The 23,398-nt window shown below is 33.4% G+C and overlaps 2 protein-coding genes across 3 annotated transcripts; one reads left to right on the forward strand and one right to left on the reverse strand.

The window, feature by feature from the left end:
* Window positions 1-3,628: 3,628 nt before the first annotated feature.
* LOC108831345 (probable RNA 3'-terminal phosphate cyclase-like protein) lies at window positions 3,629-5,628 on the reverse strand. The gene is made up of 6 exons (XM_018604922.2): window positions 5,366-5,628; window positions 4,970-5,119; window positions 4,693-4,871; window positions 4,415-4,590; window positions 4,112-4,325; window positions 3,629-4,023 (listed from the first exon to the last, which is right to left on the reverse strand). The coding sequence occupies exons 1-6, from the start codon at window positions 5,568-5,570 to the stop codon at window positions 3,814-3,816; spliced, it is 1,134 nt and encodes a 377-aa protein (XP_018460424.1). The 5' UTR covers window positions 5,571-5,628; the 3' UTR covers window positions 3,629-3,813.
* A 14,996-nt stretch (window positions 5,629-20,624) lies between these two features.
* LOC130495900 (GDSL esterase/lipase At1g59030-like) lies at window positions 20,625-22,273 on the forward strand. Of its 2 annotated transcripts, none has more exons than XM_056987497.1 (5): window positions 20,625-20,868; window positions 20,968-21,098; window positions 21,416-21,640; window positions 21,735-21,990; window positions 22,080-22,273. In XM_056987497.1, the coding sequence occupies exons 1-5, from the start codon at window positions 20,625-20,627 to the stop codon at window positions 22,271-22,273; spliced, it is 1,050 nt and encodes a 349-aa protein (XP_056843477.1). The 2 variants fall into 2 exon arrangements, with proteins under 2 accessions (XP_056843477.1, XP_056843479.1); XM_056987499.1 differs by having other exon boundaries at window positions 22,101-22,273.
* The last annotated feature ends 1,125 nt before the right edge of the window (window positions 22,274-23,398 follow it).

Below are 23,398 nucleotides of genomic sequence, written 5' to 3' on the forward strand. Positions count from 1 at the left end.
AGTTTTTATGTGTGATTCTGCACAAAACATGTTTTTTTTTCTTCGCGATGCTTCTTCGTGTGCGATGGCGAGTTGCGTTTACTTACGTAATACTTGCGTTTACTTTGAGTAATCAAGTAAAATGAGTTGTGATGTGAGGGTTATGTTTTCATTTAGTAAAGATTTTTATAAATCAATCCAAAAATCAACAAAACAATCCTCGCTCGATCATATGTGTTCCGCTAGTCCGTAACCAAAATCGTTGAGAATCAACGACCATGTATTCAAGATTTCTTATGATCACAGACTCACATTTAAAAGATAATTATAAAAGGTATTTAAGAATACCTTGATTGATGTCACATATATCTATGTGAAAGATCATTCTCAGTCTAACGCTCGATGCATGCTATTCGAACCGTGGTGGCCATTCACTGACTCGTGAATCATCTCACCACCAAACCGGACTAATAGCTGCAGCCACAGAGGTCCCTTCCACATATTATATACATGTTGAATTATGTAATTTATATTATAACAAAAACAGCTATTTATACTTGCGTTTAGTGATCAAAATAAAATGAGTTGTGATTTGAAGTATGTCTATCTGCTACCTTGTTTAACTGTGCAATAATAATACATGCTTTCTTATGTAGATTCTAAGTATTTCAACTTTTTCCGAATCAGAAATAAATATTCTATTTGCAATTTCAACAGTCAAAGCTTAAAAATAAATAAAAAGGTATTAAAAAATGCCTTGGTGTCTACATAAATGTGAAAGATTCAGTCATGACGGGTCGACTGGGCAAGTTGGATGTGGTTTATCCAACTTGGCTGATGGAGGATCGAACGATGCTGATTTAGTTGTTTTGATGTTCGGGAATCGTCTGTTCGAGAGTTTGAATGATCTTTTTCGAGGAGTTTATCTTGTAATACTTTCTTTTACAAAGTTTTAATTTTCCGTATTTTTATTCCACTTTTAGAAAGGTTTCTCAGGAAATTTCAGATTTCTTCGTAGCCAATTTTGACCCCAACAGTTATCGTTCACTCCTCTTTCCATCATGTTCTCGCTTGAATCATGTCTGAAACACTCTTCATTCGTTGCAATACGAGTGGTCGTTGATATTCTACGAACAAAACAAGAAACACTTTGTTTTCTCGTATAATTTAAACACCAATATATTTTTCGACGAAACAAAATAATATTTTTCATTTAGTAGACCAAACATCACAAAAAACTGCAATTTGGAGCGAGTTGACGATTTTCCTGAGAAAATTCGTGAAAACATGCAAGGTAAAAACAATCTGAAATGATTTAAAATACGACACAACCCACTTATGACTCAGACATGTTTATCTAACAGACGGTTTATCTAACTTGAAGAATATAATGGAATAAAATAGGATACTGGATGATTTTTGAAAAGGATAAAATCAAATCCCGAAAATAAGGCATGAAGAAGAAAATGGAAGATATGAGTAGGCGGGAAAAAAAACATGCCGACCTTGGAAGAATATATAAGAAAGACATGGCAAAGAAGAAAAAATAGATTTTTTTTGCTACAAGAACTCTTTGCACTTAAAAACCTTACGCATTATTTTAGTTATATTTTATTTTATATTGCTTTCACCCGATTAGTATACCAACATCACGAAAGCAGTTTAATTTCTTGTTCAACTCTTTGTAAATTGAATTCATAAGATTCAGTCCGAATCAATAAAAGCCTTTCACATTTCTTTTCATCTTTTTGTTTTTTCATTTTTATGTGGTTACATGAATCTAGACCCTTAATGAAAATTTCGGTTTCTTTCGCTACAAATTTTGGCACTACTAATTTCAGTTCCCACATGCAGATTTAAATAATAATAAAATAATAGATTTACCAATCATAATGAATGTATTTCTTTTTTTTGAATGAATGTTAAATTTATTCAAAAATACCTTAATACATCAAGTGCATACTTTTTACTAGAAATGAACTCTAGCTATTTCTCACCCAAAATAAGAGCCTATTTACGTTCTAGTAAAGAACCAATATTGCATCAGCTTCTCCATACCCTTTGTCCCCTCCCTACTCATCAATGTTATCCTATTTCTGATACCTTTATCAACCATTTTCTTCAAACCAGAAATAGACCTCATTTTCTTCATTCATTCATTCATAATGAATGTATTTCGCAATACAAACTGACACATTTACCTCACTTTGACTCTAACAGGTTGTGGGATAGTGAATCTATGGATGTGTAAAGTGAACACAGAGAGTAGGCCTACCAGAGAGACTTTGTTCGTTTATTAGCAGCAGCAATCATCGTTGCTACTAGCGATTATTTGTTAGTAACTCAAAAAGGTATTTAAGAATACCTCCATTTATGTCACATACGTACACACACACACATGTATGCAACTATATACTCGCTCACGTTTCAATGCATGCTATTCGAACTGTGGTGGGCAACCACTGACCCATGGGTTTACGCACCACTGAACTGGAAGAATAGATGCACAAGTGTAGGTTCATAAATATATTTAATATGAAAATCATATACACGGTCTGAAAATGATGATAATACACTTTTTCTTATAGTCACTTTCCCTACATTTTCAACACAAAATGGTTAAACTTCATGAGCCAACAAAATCATTTAGTGAAATCTATATATATATCTTTTTGGTAAAATGTTAAATTATTTATTAGTTTATATATTTTATTCTGTTATTTTATAGTTTATACATTAGCTGATAAATGAATTAAGTTACTTTAATTATGAATATAAATTTGTATATATAAATATTATAGAAATGTTATTTCTTATTATATAAATTAAAATGAATCAATAATTCGTTTTTAATTATAGTTAATATTAAGTATGACTTTTATTATTTTAAAACTAAATATTAAAATAATTTTGTATTTATATTTTAAATAAAATATATTATCAAAATGTAATCCTAGAAAAAGATACTTAAGAATATCTTTTTGGATATTTTATTTTGAAAATATTAAAATAGTTGGTTAGATATGATATATATTTAATAATAACTAAGTTAGTTGTAGGAGAAATAATAAGAAATTAAATTAATGTAATGGTCCAACATAGACTATTTGTAAGTAGATAAAAAAATTTACTGTTTTAATAGTATTGATGTTATGTTTCAGCCAACTAGCAAAGAATATATGAAAAAGAGTACTTTTTTCAATTTCAGTGTAATGTTTTTATGAACACTTTTTTTCTTTTGAAACTAGTTTTCTTTAAATTTAAAATGCAGAAGATAAAAATGTTTACAAGAGCCTAATGACAATAGTCAAAAGAGCCTAGCCCATTGAAATTGTTATAAGAGAACCCAAATGAAATCCAATAGTATTAGAAGTGAAAGCCCAAGTTAAAGCCCAAGGTGAAAGCAGAGGAACACTAAGTGTTTTATGAACACTTAGTGTTTTATCTTTGCAGGTTCTGTGTATAGCCGCATACCTTCGGAGTCATTCAAGAGTAGAGCGGTTTGTCGTGATGATCTCTGAGGACGAAAACGAAAAGAGAAGTCTTAGAAGCTCATTAAACTGTTTGTCTTCCATCTCCATTTCAATCCAGAGCCTTCTTAGCTCTATGCTTTGTGAATTCTATTGTAAAATCTCTCTTTTCAGAAAAATAAAATAAAAGCCTGAGCTTAATAGATTAATGAGTGAAAGAAAAATACAGGATGATAATGAGTGAACCAAAAGTATGTCATAAATTATAACACACATCCATTTAAACAAATAGAAAAGCGTTTTCCTTCAGACAAAACTGTATAAAGCTGATTAATTGAGTAAACAAACACGAAAAGGTGAGAAATCAAGACAGCTTTCTGGAGAGGTTAACCAAACCACTTCCAACGCAAGTGAGTATGACAGTTGCTGTATCAGGATCAGGTCTGAAGCTAAAAGTAACTCCCAAAAACTCCTTCAAGTTCCGCAACGTCTCAACTCCATAAGGAGATAACGTTCCCACTCGAACCTTTGACACGTCTTGTTGGCATAACGCACATAGTATAAACAACAATCCCTATAAAAAAAAACATAGAATTAACCAGCACCCATTTAGAAGTCTTCACTTGCTTATGTTGATCATTAGGATTTGAAAAAAAACGTACCTGGTGTGTTGAATCAACAACTCCGCCTTTCTCAATCTCCTGGAGAAGCCATGAAGCTATTTCAACTCCAGTGTCTTCTGCTGGTTTTCTCTCTTGCTTCTCATCATCGACCTCTCCCGTCTCATCTGTCCTTCCACAAGACACTGTTGTATCTGCAGAGATGTGACACCCTGCAGTTGTTTCTGCTACCAGTGTTATTCCGTATCCAGGTGATCTGCAACAATGTCAAATGTTTTCCAACAATGAGATCTTTTCAATCAAATATATCTTTTCTTCTTTGCTAAAAGTTGAAAATCATCTTACTTTCCAGCGTGAGGGCCAGATTTGTGATCGTTGAAGATGTGAACATCAGGCAAGAGGTTGTTAAAGATTCCACGAGCTGCGAATCTCATGGAATGTTCAAAGTCGCTAGACACTCTTGCAGAGAAGGTCCAACCACGTATCCTCTTCACCATTCCTTCCTCTACCCACTGGACCGCCTGAAGCAGATACATATATATATATACAACAGATAAGACAAAGCTTGCAGCGAGGAGGCAAAAGAAAAATAAAAAAAAAAAGAAAATGAAGAGAGAACATACGGTTAGAGTCTGAACATTTGGAACAGTTAAAAGAACTTCTCCACCTCCCTCTGGAGCTACTCCACGGGCTTCGATTTTAAGATCTAAACCTTCCGAAGGGACTCCAAAACGCTTTAAGATGTGTAAAGAAGCGTTACGGAATGTGTCAACGCTAGGGTCCTTTGCATCATCCGTAACTCCTGCAATAAGGTAAAATCATATTTTAAGCCGACGAAAGCGGAGAGAGACAGGTGTTTTGCAATGTCTGAAGTAGGAAAGTAGTTTTAGTTAGTTTTACCTTTAAGCCTAATCGAAAGGGGCTTCTTTCCAAATAATCCTAACAGAAGCAATGGCTCTAGAAAATAGCCCATGGATCGAGTCAGGGCACAATTGTGAACCAAGTTCTTTCCTCCCATTATGATTCCAGGCTTGTACTTCAATCGTGTCCCTGCCACATGACAACCATATCAACACCAGTGACCAATTCAGACAGAACAATAGCATCTACTTCTTTAGCTTCTTCAGTTAATTATAATTCAAAACTGACTGATACAAACGTTGCCTTCTACACTTAAGGCTTCAATTACAGAACAGTGGAAGTATCTTAAGATTTTGACTCTGTATCCGAATTGAAGTTTCATGAGCTGGGGACGAAGAAAGAAACGATCTTTAGAATCGATGAAAATGAACTAACCGGTCTCGTTGACCTCAACGACGCAGTCATCGGAGACAGTCTCGAAGAGGCGGAGGAGAGACATCTCGTGACGGAGGAGGCCGGGAATCATGTCGTCGGCACGAATCTCATCGATGATGATAGGCGTTGAAGAAAGGGTGGAGAGAAGTAGCCTCTGCCTGAAGCTCTGGCTTCCTTTCAAACGCTTGTACGTCGTCTTCCCCATTCTCTCTCAATAACCTCTCTCTCTCTTTCTCTCTCCTCTGAAATTTTTCTTAAACCCTAAAACTGAGGCAATACACCATCGTTTTATGAGACTTTCTATTCAGTTTCAGTTTTTGGGCTGCTTTATGGGCTCAGGCCCTTTAGAAAAGTTTTACTCTAATGCAATATTTCTGTTAAGATATTTCTTCAATAAATTTGGTGATAATGGAGTCATACAATAACCATAAACATCGAGTTCTTTATCCACTTAATGAATTTTCAGAATGGTCAATTGTTATTCATACTTCGAATGCTATGCATTTTAGTACAGATGTTAAAAATATTAGGGTTTGTTGATAGATATAAAACATGCTATGGTCAAATCATGGTTGTTGAATGTTATGAATAAAGAGATATATGTTAATATCATCACCTATTATGAAGATGATGCAGAGATGTGAGATGATCTATTTTTACATACACTAGAGTCTCTCTCCGCACTACGCGCGGAAAAATGTGTTGATAGTTTATTTATCAATCATATGTTTTAATTTTTCTCTTTGTAATGGGAGCTTTGTATTTTCAAAACAATGGGAGAGTTGGTGAACATCAATTGCTTAAAAACAAAAAGATTAGCTTGGGTAATAACCTTGATTTTATAATTGTACTAGGGGTGTGTCCGCGCTACGCGCGGAGCGGTTGTTTTTTGGTGTGATATGTGTAGGTTATGTAGTCATAATATGAGGTATTGATGTAGGACAGTGTGAGGTAGAAGAATTATTTGAAGTTTTATTTTCATAATTTTTGTTGATATTTTTTTTATTAAGTATTGTATTGAAGATATTTTGGATTGTAATGGTGAATATTAATTTAAGCTGATGTATTCATTGTTAAAGTGTAATGTGGTCGATTTTAATAGGTGGTTTTTTTTTGTTTTTAGAATTGTATATTTGAATTAGAAATAATGAAAACATAGAGTGTAAACTTATACAATAAACTTATTAATAGCTCGTTTTATTGAAGCATAAAATAGACAATATGGTTGAATTGCTAACTTCTACAGAAGAGAAGATGCACCACTTATTAACTTTGAAGGTATCTCAGTAAAATAAAAAACAGGAACTTAAAACAGTAGAAACAGAAATGATCTGTCTTATGGCCGCTACGCCATGAAAACAAAATTTTCAATTTGCTTATAGTAAAAGCAATTGTCACACCTATAGCCATTATTGTGTGGGTGACATGTTATGGTATATATGCAATTGTCACACCTAGTGGTCTGAGCGGTTGTTTATTGTATTAATAAATATTTTGTTAATGCTGCAATTTTTTTAATGGATGGTAGATTTTTAAGTTATAATTATTTTTGAAGTCAGCAGGCAATTTTTTTTTCCGCTGATGGTTGTTTTGTGTATAGTACAAGTATAGGTGTAGACTTAGGTGCTAAATGGTGGAATAACATTTTAATATTTTGAAGTGTAAATAAAGCAATGATAAAAAAAATTTCATTTTTTTTGCATTTGAAACAATTTGATTTTGGTAATTAACGTTTTGTCCTTTACAAAGTTTTGTTGTTTGAGATTTGTCTATTTTTAAAAATTCTGAGAGCATGTGGATCATCGATGGTTAAAATTTTATTGTACTGAAGTTGGCTAAGAGTGTTATCGAGTCAGTCCCTAATGGAAACAAATCACCTTTTTATTGGTAAGAAACAAATTCTGAGAAACGAAAACATTACGAAATGATAAAAACATTTATATAATGTTTTTGAAAATTATGACCAGAAAAGTAAATAGTACTTCATCGTTAAATCCCACTAATATACAGGTTGTGCGTCTGAACTTCCCTGCAATTTTAAATAACAACACATTAAGAAAATCCAAATTTTAGCCAAAAAAAAAAAAAAACACATTAAGAATCTTGTTACAGGAGCTGGTAGTGTTAAGTTTTGTGTTTTCTTTTTCATACCTCGAGTGTCTGCACTTGAACTGTGAAATTAACGAGACGCAAAGGATTAGTATCAGACATCTGTGATTTGGCAAGTTAGTGCACAGCCATGGTTTAATCGTGCTGGTAAAGTAACGATGTTAACTTTTATGATGACTTAAATAAAGTTCTTGAGTGGGATAGGTATGTGATGCAGCAGCTAAAGTCGCCTAAGGATCGAATGTGTGAATGTGAAAGCTTGTTAATAAAACTGTTTCTTCGTTTTATTAAACTCTTAACTTCTTGAGATCATCTTACAATATAGATCTCTTATATATAGGGTCTTAGCTTAACCTATTACAAAGTGATCTAGAAATTTAACATAAATCTAAATCATGTTTTTCCTTTTTTAGTTATTCAAACTTCCTTTTATGAATAACTTGTTTCCTAAGCTATCATTGAAGCTTATCCAACATTCTCCCTTCTAAGCTTCAAGCCATCTTTGCTTAAGTCTTGAACTTGAATCAGCTCCCTCATCTCTTTGAACTTGATTCTTGCTAAAGCTTTAGTTAGAATGTCCGCTTTCTGTTTTTTCTCCAGGAACATGTTCCACATCAATCTCGTCTTGCTCCACTCGTTCGCGAATGAAATGGAACCTCTTGTGAATATGCTTGCTCCTACGGTGAAACACGGGATTCTTGGCTAATGATATAGCTGACTTGTTGTCCACTCGTATCATCGTCTTCTTCATCTCTTTTCCTGTAATCTCACTTATCAAATCTTGTATCCAGACCGCCTGTTTTGCTGCTTCCGTTGCCGCCATATACTCTGCTTCACACGAGCTTAAAGACACCGTGTCTTGCTTCTGCGAGCACCAAGTGATTGGCGTTTCTCCTAGACAAAACAAATGACCTGTCGTACTTCTTCCATCGTCCGGATCCGTGTTGTGACTACTATCACTATATCCCACGAGATTCATTGATCCACCTTGCTCATAAGATAATCCGTACCCGACTGTTCCCTTTAAGTACCTTAGCACTTGCTTCAGTGCGTTGCCGTGAGACGTTCTTGGTGAGTGCATATATCTACTCAAGATGCCCACTGCGTAACACATGTCTGGTCTTGAGTGCATAAGATATCTGAGACAGCCAATTCTTCTTCGATAAACTGTAGCATCTATCTCAGGTTCGTCGAGGCCTTTTGAGAGTTGCAGACCGAACTCCATGGGTATACATGTCGAGTTGCAATCGTCCATTGCAGCTTCCTCCAATACTCTCCTCGCATACGCTTCTTGATTGATCAGGATGTACTTTGAGCTTTGTCTTACTTCTAATCCAAGGTAGTATGTTAGAAGACCCAAATCAGACATCTCAAAGTTCTTTGACATGTTCTTCTTAAACTCTGAGATTTCTTTTGCAGAGTCTCCGGTAATGAACAAGTCGTCAACGTAGATAGCCACGATAAGAAGCTTTCCTTTATCATCCTTTCGATAGACCGAATTTTCTTTAGAACACCTCTTGAAGCCGAGTTGCTTCAAAGTTCGATCAAGCTTTATGTTCCAAGCTCGTGGAGCTTGTTTCAATCCATACAAGGCCTTGGAGAGTTTGAAAACCTTATGCTCTTCTCCCTTCTTTTCAAACCCTTCAGGCTGTGACACATAAACTTCTTCGTGTAACTCACCATGTAAGAATGCTGTCTTGACGTCTAGGAGTCTTATGGTCTCTAATCGAGCCACTGGTGCAAACACTTCATCAAAGTCGATACCATGTTCTTGTACGTAACCTTTAGCTACGAGTCTCGCTTTGAACTTGTTGATAGATCCATCAGCGTTTCTTTTGATCTTGAAGATCCACTTGAGACCGATGATCTTTGCTCCAGCTGGCTTGTCTGTTAGCGTCCATGTCTTGTTTATGTTGATCGAATGGATCTCGTCTTCACATGCCTTCGTCCATCTTTTATCTCCCTTTGCTTCTTGGAAATTCTTTGGCTCATCATTGATAACATGAAGCAGCAGCTCACATTCTATCTCAGCAAGTAAAATGTAGTCATCTAGGTAACTAGGTTTACTTGTTTGACGAGTTGAGCGCCTTACTTCCTGTGTCGAGCTTTGATCAACTTCTTCTTCTTCGTTGTGTGTTACATCTGATTCTTCGTGTGTAACACCTGCTTCGTCTTCTTGCTGCTCTGTTTCTGTATTCGTGGTTTCTTCTTGTTGTGTGCTGGCTATAAACGGACCATTCCCTTCGTTTACAATCAGTCCCCACGTCATACGGAACATACCAGAGTCGTCTTGTCCTTCCTTAGTAGCTCCCTTCCAATTCCAACAAGTCTTCTCGTCGAAAATTACGTCCCGACTTACGACTATCCTTTTGAAAGTAGGATTATAAAGTCGATAAGCTTTCGTGCCTGGTTCGATTCCGAGATGAACAAGAGCTTGAGAACGATCATCAAGTTTCCTTAGATGAACTGAATCTACTTTCGCGTGAGCAACACATCCAAAAACTCTTATGTGACCTACGTTAGGCTTTCCTCCCTTCAAGCTTTCGTATGGAGTTTTATTCTTCAATGCTCTAGTAGGAACCCGATTGATCACATATGTTGCGTGTCGCACGGCTTCTCCCCACATGTAGTTTGGTACCTTCATAGCTTTCATCATGCTCCGAGTCATCTCCATTAAAGTACGGTTCCTTCTCTCCACAACTCCATTCTGTTGTGGAGTATATGGTGCTGTTAAATGGCGTTTGATGCCATGTTTGTTGCAGAAGTCTTGGAAATCCTTTGACGTGAACTCTCCTCCTCTGTCCGTACGGAGTGTTCCGATTGTCTTGTTTGCTTCTCTTTCAACAAGGGCTTTAAAACTCTTGAATCTGTCAAAGGCTTCACTCTTCTCTCTCAACAAAATAGACCACATATATCTCGTACAATCATCAACTATGACGAAGATATAGTTGTTGTGACCTTGTGTTGCCGGCGATATGGGACCACACAGATCCGCGTGTAACAGCTCGAGAGCAACCGAAGCTCTGTATGCAGTTGCTGCAGGAAAGTTGTGACGCGTCTGCTTCCCGACCAAACACGAGTCACACAGCTGCTTCTCTTCATGTATTTCAGGTAAGCCACGAACCATATCATGTGTTGCCATGGCCCTTATTGTCTTGAAGCTTATATGACCAAGGCGTGCGTGCCATCTCCATGGTTCCTCTTTGATCTTTGCGAGTAGACAAGTAGGTTTACCGACTTTGAGTGATATCTTATATAGACGATTAGAAGCTCTCTGAACTTTCACCAAAAGTCTACCGCTTGGATCTCTCAAAGTGAGGTAATTCTCTTTCATCCTTATGTCACACCCTTGTTCAGTTGCTTGACCCAGACTTAGTATGTTACTCTTCAAGTTCGGTATGTAATATATGTCGGTTAGGAGCTTCTGTTCCCCTGTCTTGGCTTCAAAGAGAATAGATCCTTTGCCGTTTATATCTACATACGAGCCATCTCCGAACTTGACTTTTCCTTTGATGTTCTCGTTGAGCTCTGAGAAATAAGATTTTTCACCAGTCATGTGATTGCTCGCACCGTTGTCTAGATACCATATACCATCTTCTTTCTTGCTTGGCTCTAGTGAATTCGGTAAGACTTTTTCTTCGTTGAGATACACAACTTGATGCATGTATAACGCAGCTTCTGCTACCTCCGTCTCTGTCTTGTTGAGCTCTTGTTTCTCTTCTTTCTTCTCAGGACACACGGATTTGAAGTGTCCCTTCTTCTTACAATTGAAACATGTGATCTGGGAGTAGTCTTTCTTCTCTTTGTTCCCCTCGCCAGTGTTGCTTCTTCCTCGTCCTCTACCTCTGTTTCCTTGACCACGACCACGATATGATCCTCTTCCTCTGCCTCTCGAGTTCTGATCGCTTGATGTTTCAGTGCTTGAGAACAACAGATTGTTTTGTTGATCATATGCAGTTTTGCCTTTGACTCGTTCTTCATATGCTTTGAGTCTTCCAATAATATCTTCAAACGAGGTTTTGTTTAGATCAAGCATCTGCTCTATTGATGCCGTCATGTGAATGAATTTCATTGGTAGACTGTTGAGAAGTTTCTTCACGAGCTTTGGTTGATCAATGCTCTGTCCCAACGAGGACGCTTTTGATGCAAGCTCCGTTAACTTGCTCGTGAAGTTATCAATACTATCTGAGTCTTCCATGCTTAATCGATCGAATTCATTCATCAGCGTTAGTAGACGAGCTTCTTTAACGCGTTCAACACCAAGGTTTCTGGTTTTAATGGCTTCCCATATGACTTTAGGGGAGTCATCTTCTCCGGCTTGTAAAACCATCGCTTCAGGTATTGAACCGAACAGAAGTCCCGTTGCGAGGTCGTTTCTTTCTTCGTCGTCAGTGCCTGGATCTACTGCACCCCAAACTTTGTGAACTTTTAACAGAATCTTCATCCTCTTTGCCCAAACAGTGTAGTTCGTCGTATTGAGCATCGGACAGATTACAGCACTCGGAAAGTCTTCTCTTCTTCCTAGTGGCTTCATCTCTGTTAAAGCTTTTGTATCAGCCATGGATACAGCTTCTCGATTTCACAATCACACAAGCTTGTTAATAAAACTGTTTCTTCGTTTTATTAAACTCTTAACTTCTTGAGATCATCTTACAATATAGATCTCTTATATATAGGGTCTTAGCTTAACCTATTACAAAGTGATCTAGAAACTTAACATAAATCTAAATCATGTTTTTCCTTTTTTAGTTATTCAAACTTCCTTTTATGAATAACTTGTTTCCTAAGCTATCATTGAAGCTTATCCAACAGCAGCATCATTGAGTTTGGCGCCAACATAGTAACCGACAGGAAGAGATTCAAATTATATTTATTATAGGATTTGGTTTTGTGTTTTAAGATAATGATCCTTTAAATTACTTGTTGCTTTAGTCTTAAGTTAACTATTTCTTTTAGGGTTTTCGATATGTTTAGCTATATAAGGAGAGCTACACCTAATGTAATCTTCACCTTTTGATTTTATAAAATAGCTTTGGCTTTAATCCTTGTCTTGATTTGATTAAATTCATCAACATAAGAAGTTTGGTCTCAAGATATTCAAATCGAATCTCTTGATTAAGCAAAGAACTGTCTTTTGCAAATCACGTTTGCGAGATTGATCGTTCAAACTATCCTTAAGCTGCGTCAGTATGCAATCTATTACTTGGTACTGAGAAAGCCTCAATCATATATGTGCATCCATTTCGGAACTTGCTTCTCATGCACAGTGAACTAACGGTGTGATGAGCATAGGTTAATCACACAAGAACTTTACAAAGAGTAAAGTAATTTACTGGAACATGCCTTGTTTTGGTTGCTCTCCACGCTTTGCTACGCTGATAAGTAGCCGTTCCTGTCGAGCTTGCCTTCCAACTGATCCTGTGTTTTGATTCTTAAGCATTTTGAGTAAAGCAGGCTATTAGTTTTTACAATTTGTAATAGTAAACTGTGATTTAGATGGATCCTAAAATAAATATAACCTTTGGATGCTTCAGCAGCATTTACTTTCTCAATTATGAGTGGAAAGTTCTCAGTGTCGCCATGGATGACGTTAGTCATATACGCTACATAGGGAGGATTATCAGTTAAACAGCCGATGTAAACTTTTCGTCAAATTCCTTATATCTTATGTTGGATAGAACAAACCTGTTGTCTTCTTTGGTTTATTGGTAGCTGAAGTGGACGCTTGAGGTATAGGTTGGTTTTCTTGAGATCCACCAATTCCCGTTTTGCCTTCAGCTTTAGCTTTCTTCTCCACGATGAATATAGTTCTTATTTTTTTGATAGAGTAGACAGAGTATGAGATAAGAACTTCTTTTTGTGAAGCTAAAACTACTTGGCTTTGCAGAAACGTCTGAACATGTTTAAATGTTGCATTGAATGTCAGTCCCCACTAACCAGAGGGAGGTGTATGGACTCTTAATCAACCGTTTCTGTTTTAAGGAAGATCAGATCGATGAGACAGAAGCAAAAAGAAAGAAGAAGGCTCTGACACGTGTCACGAAAAGGAACAGGCTTTGCTGAGGTGGCTTCACGAGGAGAGTTTCTAGTCTACTTTATTATTATATAGATGTGCTATTGAAATTATTTAGGGATATTTTAGTCCGGTAAAACCAACCTACTAAAATTGAACCAAACCGAGAAAGAGAAAGTGGATTAAATCTGACGATACCGAATACACCGAACATATGTCTTCTTTTAGAATTTAGAATATATGGATATGCTTTGGTATTTAAACCGTCCAAACTGATAAACCGAATAAACCAATCAATTAAAATATAATAGCATAAGTACATGTAAATTATATAATATAATTAATAGTATATTCTTGATTTATTTTGTTGATATGAACCTCATATTTAAATGTTTATTTCATTAATTTTATATTTTGTTTTAAATAGTTTAGTAGTTTATCTAAACCAAATTAAATTATTGTATAATAAAAGTGTCCAGGGATATGCATAAACCGAATCTAAAAAAATTATATTATAGTCTATTTTTGATAGTATATTCTAATGCCTTAGCCAAAAAGAATCTGAGACACATTCATGTAATAGAATAAATTTGGACGCATCAAATATATTCTTCTTTTTGTATGGAATGGTGCAGGAGATTACATATTTACCTGCGCGTTCTATGGTAAATTTATTAGCTTTTCAAAATGTTGAGTTATGAATGTACTTAGCTTACAGAGTTTGTGGAGGATAGCATTGCAAAGATGGCAGATAATATTCGTCAACTACGCGCGGATTTATGTTAACTACATAGTTATATTTTATAATCATGGTAAATTATCTAAAACTAATTGTTTATAAAATATTTAGGAAATTCTAATTTTTCTTAATTTTTAATTTTTAGTATCATCATTCATGTTTATCTGATCTTAATAGACATTTTCATAAATACATGAAATATGAAGTTTCATCAAAGGAAAAGTAAATTTAAAAAAATAAGAAATAATTATCATATGTGTATATATATTACTAATTATAAAAATAACAAATAAGAAAGAATAATGTAGATAAACACAAAATAAAGAATTATATTTTCTATTTCATCTTCATTTAATTTTTGAGATAAATTTTATAATATTAATTTGTAGTCAACTAAATAATGAATTATATAATTATTCATTAAAGATGTAAGAACTTTAATAAGTTTAATTAAAATTTTATTATGAAAACTAATGACTCAAGATACTAACTAAAAATTAATACATAATAAATATGTAAAAATATTAATTATTGAAAATACTGAAAGATAAGTAAATAATAATAATTTTTATATTTTTATAAAATTGTTTTAAATATTTTATTTTAATGATAAATCCAATTATTATTTGTGTGTATATATATTATGAAAATTAACAAATAAGAAAGAAAAGTAGTTAAACACAAAACATATATGGAATTAAAATAATCTATACTATTATTTGCGTAGTAATTTTTTGCAACGAAGCTCTCACGTTAAAAGTTAGAGTGGTTAATATCGTTTATACCTTTAATGAAATATTATTATACAACCTTATACACGATATGATGTTTTATATATATTATGATAAAAAGGTAAATTTCATAAATAATAAGATCAATAAATAAATACACACACACACACATATATATATATGTATATCCCTTAAATATAATCTCAAACAACATAATATATATTTTATGAGATCATTTTTACAATTTAAATTTAATTTTAAATTATTTTCTGTTAAATTGGTTTCCAACTAATATATATTAAAAACCAAATGCTTTAAAAAAAACGCACTAAAATATTATATTTAAAAAAAAATTCACTAAAATATTATATTTTAAAAAAAAAATCACTTTGTAAATAATCTCAAAGAACATAATACATAATAAACGTTAAAAGTACTATAAATAAGTTAACCATGCGTCTGCGGTCGGGTGGCCAAAGCGTTTCGTGAACCCCCAAGAGATCCAAATTCAAATCCGCACCACACCATATTTTCACAACGCGTGGCCACAAGAACTTTCACATTTTTTCTCCGGAGAATGGTTTATCATTTTTTTTACTATAAATAAGTTTTCTATTAACCAATATTTTTAATATATCAAAGATGAAAATATTTTAATTAGCATAAACTAATAGCTCTAACTAACTAAAATAACACTAGCTTCTATGGCCAATCAAGTTTAGTCATAATTCATTTCCCTGTAAACTGTGATGTAAACGGAAATGATATCTTATTTTTTAATTTATTTATTGTTTTTCATTGATAAACGTTTTTTTATTATTGGCAGTGAAAAAAACATGTGCAAGATATCTCCACGATAACCTTCAATTTCTTTTTTTTTTCTTGGGCAACTACGAATTATTTAATATTTTGGAGTCCTAGATAAATTTATATTAGTGCTCGAGATACCGCGTAAGAAAAAATGTTACCGCGATAGTGGAAAAGTACACTTTGAGAGAAATTGCAAAAACATTCCAACTCGAAAGAAGGCCAGTTACTTTATTTTACATACTTATTTTTTAACATTTTACTTGAGCTTCTTCTGATACCCCTTTGGTTTGTAATAATCTAGGGCCTAAATTCTAGGCATGGTGAAAGGCGCTCCAAGTCACCACTTACATCTCACTTCCCTCCCCGTAGAAGAAGACGAAGCCGTAGTCGAGGTCGTAACTACAGGTTTGGTAAATTTGGAGTTCTGGGAACTTAAGTTAGTTTGAACCTTTAATGCACGATAATTATTGTGATGTTTACAAATTACAATACTTTTTCTACATAAGGTCTTTTCTACATATAGGTCTTTTTTAATTTACTAATGCAATTATCTGCTGCTCACGCCAGTAAGAAGAGAGGGAAGTCTGGAGGAACGTGTCTTTCAGAGGCAAAGACCAAAAGCCTGAGTCCAAATTAAAGTCATAGAGGGAAGCCCAAAATAGGAAAAGCAAGACAGATGTGATATAGAGGCAGCCCCAAAAGTGATGGTACTGGCTTCTCTTTGAGGTCCATTGTGAGATGTGAAGAAAGTTCTTCCGGACTTAATGTTGAAGACAGTAGTCCCATCGATGATGACACCGGGCTTAACCGTTGTTCATTTCTTAAGTTGCTTTATTTGGCTTCAGACATTTTCAGACTGTTATCTTTCATAAATTTGGTTCGCAAGAAATTTATAACAGTTCCCTTCCCATTCATAGACTCTAGTAAGAATAAAGCGTACACTATTGTATTAGCTTCTTTAGTTGTCAAACACTTGGGACAAAACAGAAAACGGTATTGACTTGTCTTCGGATGAAGCAGATGTTTGTATCTTTGTGTTGAACTCTGTGAATTACCTTTTCTCTATCAAGGAAAACAAAATGTTACTGCGCTACTTTGTGAATTACATTTTCAGACCAAAACAAAATGTTTGTGAGATCAAGGAACTGTGTATGTACATAAGAGGTGACGTTGAGTTACCTCTTATGTATAGATATATGAAAAGAAAGATATATAGATGGAAAGACAAATCACACATCTTCTCAGGAGGATCTTACCGAAGATAGAAAAGAAAGAGGAAGGCAGAGCCAAGTGATATGGTATCCATGAGAACTCTCGTCTTTGGTGAATTAGCAAGGAAGTAGGCCTATAAAGATATACAAACATAGGAATGCTCAAGCCTCAAGGAGTCTGCAATGCTTTCAACATGTAAAGAAGATGTGGTTGCTTTATTATGTTCAACAGGAAACAGAAAGAAAACAAAGATATACTTCAGTTGGACAGAATCAAGAAGACACAGACAGTACAACATATAACATAGAAAAGAAAACAATACAAAAAGGGTCTATGCAGCTGCAATCAGACAGGCTTCTGAACATATTAGTTATTGCTTTCGTTGGAGCTGGTTGGTACTAAACATGTGAGCTGCAGAAACTGGATAAAGATTATTCTGAGTCTCTCAGATGCTTAGTACAGCCACGTAAACTTCCCTTCCCCTTCTCCCTATCTTATTTTGTTACAATTGATAAGGTATGAGCTTAATAAGTTACAGGTATGGGTTCTGTAAAATCAGTATATGAAATTCATTGTATAAATTCTTTTGATCCCGTGCAATAGGTCAAGTGATGGTGGATGTGGATTCTGTGGTCCTCCGATCGTCGGAGTATACGTCTCCCCCATCTTCCCCACTCCGTAAGTCCATCTTTCCTCTGTTTTTATTTCCTTTTGGTCTTCTGATTTGGATCTGAGCAAAATCTTAGCTTCCCTCAGCCATGAATCCGCAGGTTAGTACATGATCAGATAAGAGAATATATACAATGACTGATGTAGCGCAGTAAACCTAAGAAGAATGGTACTAAATATAATGATACTAAGAAGATGACAGTAAGTTAAAAATACAATAACAAATTTTTTTCTTTTAAAATACAATACCTTCAATCGACCAATGATTCACGTAAGTTTGTGTGAGCAGACCCAACATCTTTTGGGTGTAATCCACTTCGAGAAAGCTACCTATAAATCAGACCAGCAAATCAAACTCGTAAGAAAGTATTACAGCATGAAAAGTAAAAGACTAACAAAAAGTTTGTTTCGATGCTAACCTGCGAGCAGGCATCTGATGTGATTTCAAAGGATGTTACGATATAGATTATAAAATTATGATCTGGTATTCTCTTATTCAACAGATTGGGACAACATCGCTAAATAATACCTCATCAGCCGGTCTCATTGTCTTTGGCGGTTTGTTAGCATGGATGAACTGGGTTTTTGATTAGTGGGTATGTAGAGAAACCTTGTTAAAGAAAAGATCAATGGGGCCTCGCCGGTGGAATTTGCCGATTTGCTTGGCCAGAGTCTTTGATTCGGGTGGATTAGGTGAACAAAAGCAAGGGAAGAAAGGGGCTATATAATGTTAAAGACTAAGGGAATCCAAAAAGTTGCATACTTTAAACTGATGTAGCTAACTTATGAGGTAAAGAAACGTAAAGGATGTGAATCGGAAGAGTTTGTAACAGTAGAGATAAGAGAATAAGGAAGAAGACGAAGCCGATTTGTCGTTATTAAGTTTGAGAGAAAAGTTGGGCCAAAATATAACAACGACAAAGATTAAATTGACTGATTTAATGGGTTTTATCCAATAGAAAAAGAAGTCGTATAAGATGAGGCTGACATGACTATATTTCATTGGATAATTTTCTAATCCTACGTGGATAGCTTAAGGATGGAGATTATTCTCCTTTTAGTATAGTCCATGCTGAAAATATAATAATCGATACTTATTGTCCAGCTGTTCCACAAATCTCTCTACAATTGGATTTATGTATTTAACACATTTAACCACGGATTATATAAACAATAAAATATATTAAATTATATTAGATAACTATGTAATCAGCTATAAATCTCCAATAATATATTTCATCACCATTAAAATCTTAATTAAATACAATACAAAATTTACTACACATTTTTTATCAACATAAAAATTACTCCCTCCGTTTCTGTATAAGTATCGCTTTGATATTTTTCACACAGATTAAAAAATGACAAAAATATATATAAGTCGTTATTAATTACACCTCTCTTACCAATAGTATTTGAAATAAATAAAATTATTTATAAAATCAATGCAATTTGCAATTAATTTTCAGCTGAAAGAAATTATATTTTGCATTGGAATTGTTAAGTGATATTTTTGTGTAATAAGAAAAAAATGTTAGAATGAGACTTATTATAAAACAGAGTGTGTATTATATTAGATAACTATGTAAGAAAAAAATAAGCTCCAATAATATCTATTATAACCACTAAATTCTTAACTAAATACAATAAAAATATACCTCATATTTTCATTCCCCAAAAGTGTTAATGTTCAACTAATGGAATAGACAATAACATCCTATAGTATCAATTAATTATTACAATAAAAAATCAAAAACAATACTTTTAAACATTTTCATAAAATAAAATTATTACATAAATTAAATGAAACAAATACACCATCTCTGGCGTGTAGAGCGGATTTAGTAAGCACCTTATTATTTAGTGCTTTCAATATGTATTAAATATCCATTAAAACTTTAATTGGCGTCGGGGATCCCCAAAATAAGTTCAAGCGGCCCGACGATAGTGAGAACTACTCCCTCAGTTTCATAATAAGTTTCATTCTAACATTTTTTTGTTACGCAAAAAGTTTTGTTTTACAATTTCAATGTAAATTATATTTAGTTTTAGCTGAAAATCAATTGCAATTTGCATTGACTTTATAAATAATTTTATATATCTCAAATATTATTGGTCAGAGAAGTGTAATTAATAACAAATTACATATATTTCCGTCATTTTCTTAATCTGTGTGAAAAATATCAAAATGACACTTATTTAGAAACGGAGAGAGTAGGATTTTTGAGCAACTCGTACATCAAGAATCGCCAAAAAGCAAATTCATACCCAAATTATAATTGATATACTAATAGTTCAAAATGTTTTGTCTAATTTATACCCATAGTAAAAAAAATGGTATATTTATACTATTAACTGATGTTCTTTATGGTCAAGAAAATGAGGAACAAAAATAAAGGTCTTAAGTTTTTTTTTGGAACTTTGATTGCTATATTAAATTTTTGTGAACAAAGCAACTAAGACGATTGAAGATTCATTGTCCTAATTATATTTTTAAAAATGTATATATATATATATATTCATTGAGATAATGATGATGATATATAATTTATTATAACATATATATATGTGAATATAATTAATAAAGATACTATTAGTTATAAATTGGTAAAATGAACCGAATAAAATGTGAGTTATAATTTAGAATATGATAGTATTTTATAAACCAAATTTGGCTAAACATTTTATGTCTTATGGTTACATTAATTAATTGGTCTAAATCCCAAACATAGTATATTTTAGTTGCGACAACCAACTCATAAGGAAGTTATTGGTAAGAAATAACAATTAAACTTTTTGTCTTTAAAACCATAAGGGATGTAATAACTAACTAGAGCCAACAAACACAACTACTGTCAAAAGAGATTTTTTAGAAGTTTCAACAAATTTAAAGAATATATATATATACACACATGTTTTCAAATTTGTAGAAAGCAAACAAATCCAGAGCAGAAAATAAACAAAGAAACTAAGACAATGAAGTTTCAATTATTATGCCTTGCTTTGTTGTTCATTGCCGTTGAAACTAATGCAGCGAAGCAAGGAAAGAATGCAACAATCCCTGCGCTAATAGTTTTTGGAGATTCAATTATGGATACTGGTAATAACAATAGACTCCCAACGTTTTTGAAGTGCAATTTTCCTCCCTATGGCAAGGACTTTCCCGGCGGCTTGGCCACCGGAAGGTTTTCTGATGGAAGAGTTCCCTCAGATCTCATTGGTAACAATTCCAAAAAAAATTTAATATTTGTTTACAGAAAAGCTTATAGCCGTTTATATAAAATCATGATACATTTGGTTTTCACCAATTTTCTTTCAGCGGAAAAGTTGGGAATAGCTAAGTCACTGCCAGCATTTATGAACCCAAATTTGAAGCCCCAAGATCTTCTTAAGGGTGTTACATTTGCATCCGGAGGAACTGGTTATGATCCATTAACGGCTAAGATTATGGTATGTTAATATATTTTGTCATCAGTATTTGTTACATTTTATAATTAATTGATAGGTTTTCTATTATTTCCTATTATAATTCATAATTAACTGATAGGAGAATTCTAATTTTATCTCAAATATGATACCATTTTTCAAATTTACTTTTAATTGATAATCATTCTTATAAATATTCTAAGTTTATTATGGAAAAGACAAAATTAATCCTCTTAAATTATTTATAAATATTTAATAATTATTTATAGAAGTTTATAAATATATTCATGTAAATTAACCCTTCTAATTTGATACATTTCGATTATTATTTTCTTTTGCAGTCTGTGATATCAGTCTGGGATCAATTAACATATTTCAAGCAATATATATCAACGATCAAACAACATTTTGGAGAGAAAAAAGCTCAAGATATCTTGGACCATAGTTTTTTTGTTGTGTGTTCTAGCAGCAACGACCTTGCTCACACTTTCATGGCTCAATCTCATAAATATGACCGTACCTCATATGCCAATTTCTTGGCTGACTCAGCAGTCAAATTCGTAAGAGTAAGTATTTTAAACTGATTTATTCACAAATATAAATCAAACAATAATAAACTTATATCTAACACAAGTTGTATATCTTTTGTATAATACTTAGGAATTACATAAGCTTGGAGCTAAAAAAATAGGAGTGTTTAGCGCAGTGCCTGTTGGATGTGTACCACTTCAAAGAACAGTGTTCGGAGGTTTGTTTACAAGAGGATGTGTTAAACCTTTAAACAACATGGCTAAACAATTCAATGCAAGGCTTTCACCAGCACTAGAATCTTTAGATAAAGAGTTGGATGGTGTTATCCTCTACATTGATGTTTATGATACTCTTTTTGACATGATCCAACATCCTGCCAAATACGGTAAGCTCATCTTATAAATTTTCCATTTGTATCATAAAACCTGAACCAAAATACTGAAGTCAAAGTGAAATTATCTCATCATGCTCCAGGTTTTGAGGTAGCTGACAGAGGATGTTGCGGTAGAGGATCTCTCGCAATATCCTACATGTGTAACTCATTGAATCCATTCACATGTTCTAATTCCTCAGCATATATATTTTGGGATAGCTACCACCCAACTGAAAGAGCTTATCAAGTCATGGTTGACAACTTGCTTGACAAATATTTAAGCAAAATCTATTGATTTTAATCATCTGACTACGGTTTATTTTTCTCTTGGTGTGATTGTGTTTCCCCATCTCATTTTTGTCTCCCTTATGTATTCATTCTTCAAATTTTCAATGTGTCAAAATTTATGAATGTTATAAAGTGCATTACAACCAATTGAATACTGAAACAAAAGGAAACCAGTTTATTACATTCTCTTTTATCTTTCAATAACTCTTCGACTGTTTTTGAAATCAACAGAGTCTTTGTCTTTACCATCACTATTCCGATGGCTGTTTCCTAGTCTGTTAGATTCCCTGAAACTCTCTGAACCGCGTCCTTCTCTACTGCTCTTTCTATCAAACCCATCTTCAAAACCACCACTTCTGCTTCCCATTCTTCCCCCAAACCCGCCTATATCTTCTATGTTCCCTCTTGATCTACTGGACCCTTTGTAATCTTCGCCGTCACTATCAAAACCACCACCCCTTCTGCCTCATGAAGGCATATCAATATTTATAATAATTAAAATATTTTGTTAGCTCTAAGTATATTATTTTTTAGATTTATAAAAGTAAACTGAAATTTATTTTAAATAGTCTTAAATATAATAATGCAGATTTTCTTATTTACTTTTATTATAGATATATATTAGATTGTATAAATATAAAGAGAAAAAAATAAAAAGCAAATTAAATATGAAGTAAAATATATATTTTTAATTGTGACAAAATATAATATGTTTAGTTCATTAAAAACATCTAGGATTATGTTATTTAAAAATATTTTTGTAATTATTTGTTCAAAATATGCTTGTGGTAAAATTAGTTTTCATAAAAATATCATTTAACGTTTTAAAAATAAATGCCAGTTCTTTTAAATTTTTTCTTGAGAAATTATTTTATATAAAATATTATTAGTAAAAAATATTATAATAATAAACGAACCATTTCAATAATAATTATAAAATATATTATTATTCGACTAGAGGTATCTTGGTTTATTTAATTATTTTTCTGTAATTATCTGTAAAAATAATAAAATATATAGATATAAGACAAATATTTTTATTATTTTGAAAATATATTTATACTAGGTGTTTTCCTGCACCATGTGCAGTAAAAAATATTTAAAATATTTTTTAACAGATAAATATAAATTA

The sequence above is a fragment of the Raphanus sativus genome, chromosome 1 (assembly GCF_000801105.2).
Source record: "Raphanus sativus cultivar WK10039 chromosome 1, ASM80110v3, whole genome shotgun sequence".
Lineage (NCBI taxonomy): Eukaryota > Viridiplantae > Streptophyta > Magnoliopsida > Brassicales > Brassicaceae > Raphanus > Raphanus sativus.